This window comes from Ruditapes philippinarum, unplaced genomic scaffold, assembly GCF_026571515.1.
Source record: "Ruditapes philippinarum isolate M1 unplaced genomic scaffold, ASM2657151v2 ctg703_1_1_1_1, whole genome shotgun sequence".
NCBI classification, from domain to species: domain Eukaryota; kingdom Metazoa; phylum Mollusca; class Bivalvia; order Venerida; family Veneridae; genus Ruditapes; species Ruditapes philippinarum.
The window spans coordinates 42162-54177 of record NW_026864166.1 but is presented as its reverse complement, the minus strand read 5'-3'; the positions used below and the strand labels follow the sequence as shown (position 1 = coordinate 54177).

The 12016-nt window shown below is 33.0% G+C and overlaps 1 protein-coding gene across 1 annotated transcript in view; it reads left to right on the top strand.

Moving 5' to 3' along the window:
* LOC132724664 (uncharacterized) overlaps nucleotides 1-12016 on the top strand; it is a 37339-nt gene that overhangs the window by 24397 nt on the left and 926 nt on the right. The window contains exons 11-15 of the mRNA XM_060709597.1: nucleotides 1019-1182; nucleotides 4083-5143; nucleotides 5748-5787; nucleotides 7398-7497; nucleotides 8534-8640. Of these exons, the coding sequence (XP_060565580.1) occupies nucleotides 1019-1182; nucleotides 4083-5143; nucleotides 5748-5787; nucleotides 7398-7497; nucleotides 8534-8640 (1472 nt within the window). The remainder of the gene's footprint in view (nucleotides 1-1018; nucleotides 1183-4082; nucleotides 5144-5747; nucleotides 5788-7397; nucleotides 7498-8533; nucleotides 8641-12016) is intronic.

Sequence of the window (12016 nt, the reverse complement as noted above, 5' to 3'; positions counted from 1 at the left end):
TTTGTTTCTTTTCATGGAGCAAATTAAGTTGTTTTAAAGTAAAATTGTGTGAAAAAAGGTTTTGTTCTCTTGTTCTGTGAATTTTCTGTTTGCAAATTTTTGAATGAGTTGTTTATCTCCATATTAAATCATAATATGAAGTTTGGTTTAGTTTGGTTTAGTAGCTAAGAAATATTTGTAATAACGCATATCATAACTATTTAAAGAATAGTTTGACTGTCCTGTTTACTTGTGACTCAGCATAGAACTTGGTTTAGATCTTGCAAACAAATTCATATCTGATAGGTCACATAAAACATTCACTTGAATGACTTCACACTGTCTTTGAGCATCAAACTTAAAATAAATTTTAACTGAATTTTATGACCAATTGGGAATGTATCTGAAGGAGCTCCACTGAGGACAAAGTGCCTAAAAAACATACAATTTTAAACCTGTACATAGAATCAAATGATGCACTTGAAATGGAAAAAAATCTGCAAAAGAAATCTATTCAGTGTGGACATGGAATTTTTTTTTTTTTTTTTACCATTTTTAGTATGGTATGTGAGTGAAAAACGTTGCAATTTTTTGTCATTTGGCACAATATAAACAATTTTTCTGGGGAAAAAAAGTTAGAAAATCATCTGTAAATATGCACACTGTCACAAGTTATAAGTCCAAACCTACATCAAATGGTACCCAAGCCTTGAAAAAAAAATTATTTCCAATCCCTTTATGTAAAAAGATAACCTCAGTGGAGTCCCTTAATGTTTAAAATGCAATATCTGTCTCCAAAGGACTTTGTTTATATAGAAATTTATTTTAGTTGGATTGTGTAGGAAGCTATAAGCTTATAGACACACTTTACGAATCCGTTCAGTACTGAGTAAGTTTCTTGCTCAAGGAAACAAACCCATGCAGCTAGCAATCATTAGATTGTTAGTTCAACGTGTTAACCACTCGGCCATGACTTGGGGTATTTACTTGGGAATACTCTGGTTATCTCCTCTGACAGTTTTTGATATAATGTTTGCAGGTATGATGCAGGGATTGAGACAAGTTCCACACAAGAGTGATGAAATTATTGGCAAATGGCAGTCAGACTTGAAAGCCTTCTGTAAATCTCAGCAAAGAGATATAGAAAATTACATACAATTCCAGACTACAGAACAGACAAAACAAATTCTAAAGGAGACTCAGGTTTAACAATTGTTTAAACATTCTTTTTTTAAGCCATGGATGAAACTAAAACTAATTTGGTTATCTTTGTTGTCCCCCGCCTTTTCGAAGAAAAAAGGGGGATATAGAAATAGGCTCTGTCCGTCCATCCGTCTGTCACACTTTCGTGTCCGGTCCATAACTTTGTCATTTATCAAAGGAATCTGAAATAACTTGGCACAAATGTTTGTTATAATAAGACAATGTGTCGTGCACAACATTCAGACCCCTACCTCTAGGGTCAAGGTTGCACTTGCTCATTCAAGGCCAACATTGTCTGTTTGAGGGTATATGTCGTGTCCGGTCTATAACTTTCTTATCTTTGAAGGGATTTTGTAAATACTTGCCACAATTGTTCACAATAATGAGACAATGTATCATGCGCAATAATCGGTCACCTACCTCCAAGGTCAAGGTCACATTTGGAGGTCAAAGATTAACATAGTCTGTTAAAAGGTATATTTTGTGTCCAGTCCATAACTTTTTCATAGATCAAAGGATTTTGTAAATACTTGCCACAAATAGTCACTATAATAAGATGATGTGTCATGTTTAACACCTGCATTCCTACCTCCAAGTTCAAGGTCACACTTAGAGGTAAAAAATTAACATAGTCTGTTTTAGGGTATATTTTGTGTCCGATCTAGAACTTCTTCCTGATTATGGAACAAATTGTCATAATAATAAGAGGATATGTCAAGTACAACACCTGCACCTCTACCTCCAAGGTCAAGGTCACACTTAGAGGTCAAATGTTAACAGAATCTGTTATATGGTATATTTTGTGTCCCGTACGTAACTTCTTCATAGATCAAGGGATTTTGAATATACTAGGCCAGTGTAAGAAATTAGGATTTGAATCCACTAGGCTGGTCGGACTACCAGATTGGAATATTCACTAGCCCAAAATACATTTCACTAGCATAATTCATTTGTTCAAAACAGTTGTTTATATTGCCTCTGAAAATACAGTAGCCTGGTCGGGCTTGTTACAGTGACAAGTTGGTAGCCCGAGGAGAAATTTAGTAGTCAGGGGCTATAGGACTACTGCTAATTTCGAACACTGCTAGGCACAAATAGTCACAGTGATAAGATAATACGTCATGTGTAACACCTGTGTCCTTACCTCCAAGGTCAAGATCACACTTAGAGGTCAAAGATTTACATAGTCTGTTATAGTGTATATTTTGTGTCCAGTCCATACTTTTTTCATAGATCAAGGGATTTTAAAAATACTTTGCACAAATAATCACGATAATAAGACGATATGTCAGGCACAAAACATGGGTCCCTACCTCCAAGGTCGCACTTAGACGTCAAAGATTAACATAGTCTGTCATAGGGTATATTTTGCGTCTGATCTATAACTTCGTCATAGTTCAAGGAATTTTGAAAATACTTGGCACAAATAGTTACAATAATAAGACGATATGTCATGCACAACACCTGCATCCCTACCTCCAAGGTCAAGGTCACACTTAGAGGTCAAAACTTAACATGATAGATTTTTAAATATCGTGTTTCATTATTATTTCTTTCATAAATTTATTGTTGCATTTGCAGATAAAGCATTGATCATAATTTTGGACTCCATACCTCAATCTTTTGAAATAGCACAATTTTACGCTTCATATAAAACTTCCCCAAGGCGGGGGACGTTGGTAACTCTGTTACAAATTCATGTTTTGTGGTACTTTGGAGAATATAAGCATTATTTAACATATGTTGTTTTACTTTATTGGAAACAGTATGTTAGTGTATGAAAGATGATGAGATAACAAGTTACTGTGTATTTGTGTCAATTTTAGCCCATTGTCAAGGTACTCTTAGGATTGGTTTTATATAATTACTTACATAGGAAGATAGGAAGAAACAGCGCTTGAATTATTTCAATTTCAGTGGTCATTTAATTCTACATATATTTATACAGTCTAACTTGCCCATGCGACCATGTGTATTAAGCGACTTTTGTCTTAAACGACCACTTAAAATTCCCCCCGATCATTTTCTCTCTATATCTTTATAATGTATAAAGAGACTTTTGCTCAACGCGACCAGAGACCGCTAATTAGTCAACTAATTGAGATCAATCTTTTCATTAAACGACCACTTTTACCTGTCACTTAGTAATTGTGTTTTTAGAGAACTCCGCCTCGTGATGTCACAAGTGTCAACAATCAAAACACAATATATAAATGTGTGAAAAATTCTATTTCCCAAACCGTTTTAGCATATGCAAATGAAGTAAAGTATACGCGTGACATGTATTATCCAACAATATCAATAAAACAATGCAACCCTCTGCCCCTACTGAGATGGTGTATACGCTTCGCTGTTGATATTTAGACTGCATTGAATTGACCTTGAACTTGATCAGCAATTAATTTAATTATTACTATTAGATGTAGTTGCTTTATTTCAAATGAAAATGCACAACAAAAAGCATCTTCACTTATTAGGGTTTTTGTGTGGTAGACAAGGAAAAACAACGGAGAACTTTAAAAATTCTGGAAAAATGTCAGACATGTACGTAATGGATCAAAACTGTTTTTCAATAAATATCAGAAAGTTATTTTTTATATTAGCATCCATTTAGATGATCAGAACGTTCTAATTATTATACATTATATAATTAATGAAGTTGAAAAACATTCCCACCGAAAAAGAAAGATGTCATGTATAAATTTTGACTTTTTTATCATGCTTTATTATAAGTTTCCCTTACGTTTGACTGTATATGAAATTAATTTAATTTGACCTGACCTCATCTACCATGATTTCTTGCATTGGTAATCTAGGAAAACATAGGATTACTTTGTTATGATCATTGATATTATTTTATTGCTATTTTTTCACCTTCTTACATGTATATTTTGTTTTAGGATACCTATGGTAGACAACAAAAAAGAATCCATAAAGAAATATGTGACTCCTTGAAAGATTTCAAAGCTGGACAAAAGAAAGAAAACATAAACTGCCTAAAAGAGATTGAACATTCTCTTAGAAATGAAGACAAAAGACCCTGGCAGAATGAAACTGTTCCTAAAGTTGTACAAGATAAATTAGATGATTTACACAATTATCACCAGGCTGAGATAAAAAGACTTGAAGCTGAAATTGAAATTCAAAAGAAGAATAAGGAAACACAGGAGAAAGAAAATAACTCGAAGAATGATGCTGAGAATGCAGTAAATTACATTTTACAGAACGTTTTTAATCTCCAACAAAATGGCAGTGGTACACTAGAAAACAATTCTTGTTCAAAGAAAAGCTTCACATCCATGTTTAAGAATGGCCCAGGCTTGTTGTCACCTCGTCCTCCAAAAGGGACTTCATGGAACAGTAGGGCATTGTTCGGTAGAACTAATCCCTCTCCTATAGCAACAGTACTTCCACAGCGAAAACAGACAAATGAAGATTTAGTTTGCTCAAGTAGTTTTACACCAGTCACCAATACAGTAAATGCAGTAGATAATCAAAATGTGAATGCAAGAGTGCTTAGAAATAGATCAGTGGGTATCAATAACATGCCTCAAGTATCGGGTGATATCAGTTCAGTTATAAGTGACTCTGGGAACAATAAATGTCTGCAGTATGTGAATAGGAAGAAGACAAGGAAGCAGTCTGGCAAGAAGGTAAAAGCTGATACAAAGAAAACAGGAAGAAAAAAGATGAAAGTAAATAAAGGTAAAAGAAACACAATGAAACAGAACAAAGAGAAGACTGTTTTGAATGAGAAAAGTCATGGTAATGAAATTGAACATGTAGAAAAAATAACATCAGGTGGTAGTAAAGAATGGACAAATTCTTCTGAAACCAAAAATGTGTGTAGTAATTTGAGCAGAAAGGATATCTTTGATTTTCATGATGAAACTTCTATGGGACCAGGGTTTAGAGTGCAGGAGAAAAGTACATCATCCATGAAACAGAAAGATAGTCATAGGTATGTTAAATAAAACACATAGGACAGATTTTATATACCCACACACATCAGGGGCTTGTTGTCTTTCTGTGTATTCAGTGGGTTTTTCTTCCTATTTAATTTTTTATCTTCAAGTAAGTTTAGTCTTGGTCATAAAATTTCAATTTATAAGCTTTATAATAGGACTGAAGATACCTTTGGTTAAAAGATTTATTTTTGATAGAAATATTATTTTAACCTGCATAATAACCTTGGTCAAAGTATGCCTCTTAGATAAAAACTGACCCTTGTCTTCATGTGTGAAACAGCATGATCAAGCTCCTTTAATATTGGCATGTATCAGTTTCTTTCTTTAATTGATGTCTCCAAACAATTGTGTAAAGCATTCTACTGAGGTCAAAATTGGCCCACCCCTGGTGTCATGGAATTATAGCACTTAAATCATCATGAACAGTGTTTCAAGGCCTCTACAAATCCACATAGAAGAAAATTATCTAAATTAAAATATGTGCATTTTTCACCAATAAAGTCACCCATCTTCAAAATGTAAGCGCAAATTTTAGATCATTTTCATCTTTAGAAATTATATTGACACTTTAACCTTTGTGATGATTTTTGCTTTCAGTGAAACCAAAGGCAGGTGGTTGGCAGCTTCTGATTCAAGAGTAAGTTTGTATTTTGTTTTCCCCTAAATGAGGCAAAATTTATTTAAGTTTTGTTTGTTCATCAATAAGTGCAGATATACCTGTTTACTGAAGACAAGTTATGCATTTTGCTGAGCATACAGTGCTCAGAGGTGAGCATATAGCATCACATTAAGGCCCTCTTTAAAAATTAGATAAATCATTCTTCTCTTGACTCTGACTAGCAGGTCACTTCTTTAAAAAAACATACACTTAAGGCATGTTAGAAAACATTTATAAATCTTCTTAAAAGTCTGTAGAGTTTAGATATTTGGCATGATATGTCCCTCTAAAAGAGATACATTAAAACAAATATATATGTAATTCAAAAATGAGGGTCAAAACTGGTGTCATCCTTGGATCACTTAGTTTACTTGATTTGAATATGTTTTTATCAATAGATAAACAAAAATTGGTAAGAATCCCTATGTTGCTAAGATACAGGATCAAGGTAGACTAGCTGTTCTGAAGGTTGAAGAATAAATAGCTCATGAAGAGATCACTAACTTAATACTTTTTAGGTGGTAAATTTTGCGATGTGGAAATATTTGCAATTTTTGCAAATCAAAATTATTCGCAAATAATTGGGCCCGCAAAAGATACATCAACTTGAGTAAAAGTCTTTGGTGGCCATTCATCATTTTACTATTACACCGGTGTACTGGCTACTTAGTAAATATATCTAGTTAGAAAATAACATCTCGCTAAATACAAACAAACATATAACATGATTTAGTGTTCTTTTAATATTTCACACAAATAATATCGAAAAAAGACTCCTAATAAATTGTCGAACTGAACATTTACATAATATTTCTAAAGAAATACAATATGCTTCATTAAGCATGTCTATATTTTACACACTACACTATGTAGGAATTCACTAAGTACATTTATACGCTCTGTAACGCTCACTACCTAAATGCCACAATTGAGAAAAGATTGTTTGACATCTCTGACTCTCATCAATTTTTTTTTTTTTTTTTTATAATTTTTCAACAGATTTCATTTACCAATGAGCGTGAAATGGTTTGATTGCGATTGTTCTAAGATCTATTTCACTAACAGATTTGTTATGTGTTTGTTATATTTATTAAAAGTAACCATAATGTCAATAACATCACCAAAAACAAAAGAATTATTTTCATACAGGTATTATCATGTGACAATCGATGAAAACCTCTCACCGTATTGACATTTTCATAGATTTTCAAATGCAAATACTGTCAGCGTATGATGATTTTTTAAAATGACTACGATGAAACAAAATATGTTATCACAAGCTTGCTAATATATGTATTACGGGAGTTCCGGAAAGGGTACTTTGGCAAATATTTCAGCACGAAAAATTCTGTTTTTGGACATTCGAAAACTTTTTGTGACATAGAAAATAATCAGTAGTAGCCAAAATATTCACATTTCATTTATTATCTGTACAAAATTGAGTTGGAGTCAGATAGATTGAAAATCTATGTTGTTATTTTCCTCTTGTAAAGAGTTGAATACAATTTTTTGCCATGTTTATCATCTTCATATAATTGTAATGTTTGATGCATTTGCAATATCTACAATAAGATCATTTAATCTTACAGTCAGATGACAGCAGTGTTAACTCATCACCCTCACTTTCTGTTACGGATATATTTATTCAAAGACAAGTTCATGCTCAGAGGAGATCAACAGAAAGAAGAGGTGACTTTAGTCAGTATTTTACATTTTTGAGACACTAAGATTTAAACATTGAAATACTTTCAGAGTAATAGATTTCCAAATAAATTTAATCAATGAAATACTTTCAAAGAAATAGATAAGTAAACAAGAATATTTGTAGATTGGAACTGTGAATTTTCAGTAACTGTCAATTGTTTCTTAACCTGTCTTTTTCGCTCTCAGTTTACATTATTTTATAGATTTTATGTACAACTATCAGTATTTCATTACTTTTTAACAATCGGTTTACAGTTTTACTTATTAGTTTGTTATAGAAAAGTTCAGGCTCGTTTTCTATATATGACTATTTATAATATATGTATATTTTTCTTTGTTTATATAAGTAATGTCAGGTATCTTGTTCAAATTGTCAAATCATTTTTGATTTGACAATTTAAAAAATTGTTCTGTAGAACAGTAGTCATGTAAATGTTCATGTATTTTTCTATTTTGATCATTTTTTTGCAGGATGATAATCATATTGAGAGCTATTCATCTGTGGCTCTGATGGCTTAAATTATAAATGAAGGAAAGTGCAAATATTCATAGGTGCATAAAAGATAACCCCTATTGATTTTGGGGTTGCAGGGTCAATGGTCAAGGTCACATTTACCTTATATGTCAAAATGGTGTTTGAACAATAAATCAACAATTTCAGTGGTCCTTAGGCCTCATTTGTCTCAGGAACAAAAGTCAAGGTTACATTGACCGTGAGTGTCATTATGTTTTTTTGACCAATTACTTGCCAACCAATGAGCCCTTGGTGCTCAAACAAACTTCACAGGTGCATTAGTTTTGTGCAGTAGAGGACCCCTTTCGAATTTTGGGTGAGGGGGCTCAAAGATCAAGGTCACTTTGACCTTGTATGCCTTAACAGTGTACAAACAACATTGCATGCAACTTGGGGACATTCTGACTAAGGGGACATTCATGTTTTACAAAATCTCTTCTTATGTCATGACTGTTATACCTTTCACAGTGATAATTATGTCATGTGCTATTTTGATTTATTTTTCAGATAATCAATCTACATATGAGATGTCAAATATTTACTGTAGTTCAAATCTGACTGAGATGTTTGCAGATATGGATAATCAGTTTGTCAGTTCTAAAAGAATGTTTCAAGTAAGTTTGTTTTTTTTAATATTCTTTTCTTCCGTCAACATTTTTGGTAAAGATTTATTTTAAACAAACATGAGAGTCAGTGTATATAAGGAAGCAATAGATCAGTCTTTCAATCCATTATTGCATTGTTTTACAAGATATTAAAAAATATATTTTAATACAAGGTATATTCCTTTAAACTATGGAAACAGCATAAAATACTGATTGTGGGAAAAATGTTTCCAATGCATGAAGCCATGTGTCCTAGATCTTTAAATATGTCATTACATTATTTGAAGAACTTTGGTTGTCTTGGCAATAAATTGAAAAAGAAATATGAAAAATTTTCTTATCAAGAACATTTAAGCCTAAAGAATAGATATTTGGCATTGTTGTACCAAGATTATTAAAAGTATGATCCAAGGGTCCTTTGTTGTACATAGGCTTACACATACTAGGAAAGAGTTGAAATAGGTTATTTCTACTTTCCACCATAAAGACTTTATATATCAAAAGATATTTAAGTATTTGCTATAAATATACCTTACATGAACCTCTAACAATCTCTACAGCCATGGTCATGGTCAATGTGGTTATTATATAAAATAGATTTAACTTCTACTGGTTTCTCATATTCTCCATTCATTGGCTGACATCTTAGAAACTGTTTAGATTGGTAACTTGCACAAACCTTTTATAACCATATAGAGTTTGATGTCACTGAGGTCAAGGTCGGCCAGAATAAATGATTTTGATTCCACAACAATTTTGTTTTTTAAATACCTAATCTGATTATCTTTATGGCAATTTCAAGTTTGTAATATAAAATTTTTATAACACATCAAGCTGTATTCTGACACCTCCTGTTCCTGATAAATTTTCTTTCCAAAGAGCCTGCAATCTTTTCGGTGGGGATATAGAAATAGTCTCCGTCTGTCTGTCTGTCCCACATTTTTGTTCGGAGCATATCTCAAAAAGTATTTGAGGTATCAACTTGAAACTTCATAGGTGGAGAGATTATATTGAGGAGTGCAGTGCTCAAGAATGATAACTTTACCCTGTATAATTTTTCAGTTATTTCCCCTTTGTTATTTTTCAAACTTAATTTTTGTCCAGAGCATAACTCAAAAAGCCTTTGAGATATCAACATGAAACTTCTTATCTGGATAGATCTCACTCAGGAGGAGTGCAGTGCACAAGAATGATAAGTCAACTCTTCATAATTTTTGAGTTATTGCCCTTTGTTTTGTATTTTTCATTCTTAATTTTTCACCTGAGTGGAGCATAATTCAAAAGTCTTTGAGATGTCAACATGAAACTTCATAGGTGGATAGATCTTATTGAGAAGGAATGATTTGTGTAAGAATGATAACTCTACCTTTTATAATTTTTGCGTTATTGCCCTTTGTTATTTTTCATTCTTTTTGTTAGGAGCTTATCTCAGAAAGTGTTAGAGTTATCAACTTGAAACTTCATAGGTGGATAGATCTCATTGAGGAGTGCAACACACAAGAGTGATAACTCTACCTTGCAATTTTTTTTTCAGTTATTGCTCTTTGTTATTTTTCAAACTTAATATTTGTCCAGAGCATAACTGAAAAGCATTTGAGATGCCAACATGAAACTTTATAGGTGGATAGATCTCAGGTGTGCAGTGCACAAGAATGATTACTCTACCCTTCATAATGTTTGAGTTATTGCCCTTTGTTATTTTTCATACTTATTTTTTTCCTAAATGGAGCATAACTCAAAAAACTTTGAGATGTCACGACATGAAACTTCATAGGTGGATAGATCTAATAAGGAGGAATGCTGTGCACAAGAATGATAACTCTACCCTTTATAATTTTTGAGTTATTGCGCTTTTTGCAGTCTTTCCGAAAGACCGTCGGACCGTCGGCCCTGACCGGTAAAAAATCAGAAGGTCCGATAAAAATATATGTATTGACGGCCCAACGGTCCGGTAAAAAATTAAGGTTTTATAAAAACCTTACAGTCAACATTTTGCAAAGGCCGATCATTTACCTAAATTCAAAATGTTGTCATTAGATAATGTAAGCTCATGCAATGCTTGTCAACTGTTATGCATTCTCATAATGCAAACTAATTTATGTAACAAGGTAAGATAAAAATATCCGACAACTAGTACAATTAAAAGTCAATAAGCGGCTGCGTAAATTACATAAGCGGCCCAGATGTGAAAGGTCACCCGCTATTAGCTTGTTTACACAGTTCAAAGTGTCAGTGTATTAATTGAAACAATTTATGTCTTTAATCCACAGACTTAGAGTAATGCTAAATTACACATGTGCTCAACTGGTGTTTAGCAGCCAATTACGGATATGAAAGATCGTCCAAGATGTTGACAAAAATTAAACTATACTGTGAAGGTGCCAAAATCATTGAACAATTATTAAATCTGTCAACTTAACTAAATTACCGATATATATAATTATGTTTACATACATTATGCCAGACTGTTGCTGAAATTTACCCTCTCATTTTGCTAGTATATAGTCTGTATGGAATTAAAGTTTAAATAGCAAAATCCATTGAATACATGTATAACAATATTTATGTTTACAATTTGATTGCGGTGAAAAAAGATAACTTCACTTCGTTGATAATATAATTTTCTTTTTGTACACAAATTTTTTGACTGCTGACACTTATCAAGTGACTCAAAATGCTATACCAGTCAGGTTTTTTTTTCGGTCCAGTAAAATCATGTTTGGTCCAGTAAAAATTTTCAGTTTACAGGACCTACTGTCCAGTAAAACTCTGAAGTCTTTCGCATAGACTGTTTTTGTGGGTTTTTTTTTTCATACTTTTTGTTCGGAGCTTAACAGGTATCAACTTGAAACTTCATAGGTGGAGAGATCTAATTGAGGAGGAGTGCAGCGCACAAGAATGACTGCACTACCTTGCATAATTTTCCAGTTATTGCCCTATTGTGGAGGCATGCTGTACGCAAGATTGATAACTCTATCCTTTATAATTTTTGAGTTATTGCCCTTTGTTATTTTTCATACTTTAAGTTAGGAGCTTATCTGAAAAAGTGTTAGAGGTATCAACTTGAAACTTCATAGGTGGATAGATCTCATTGAGGAGGAGTGAAGCACACAAGAATGATAACTCTACCCTGAATTATTTTTCAGTTATTGCCCTTTGTTATTTTCAGCCATCAGTATATCAGTTCCAGCTTTACTGGTGGAGGAATACCTCAGGTGCCCTTTCGTGCATTATTTCCGGCACGAAATGGTACCCAAGTAGAACCACCGACATTCCGTAAGCTAGCTGGATAGCTTCCTCACATGAACAAATGCAAAGTCCCTGTCGAGATTCAAACCCACAGCGGTGAGGGGCAAGTGGTTATTAATCTTTAAGTAACAAACTT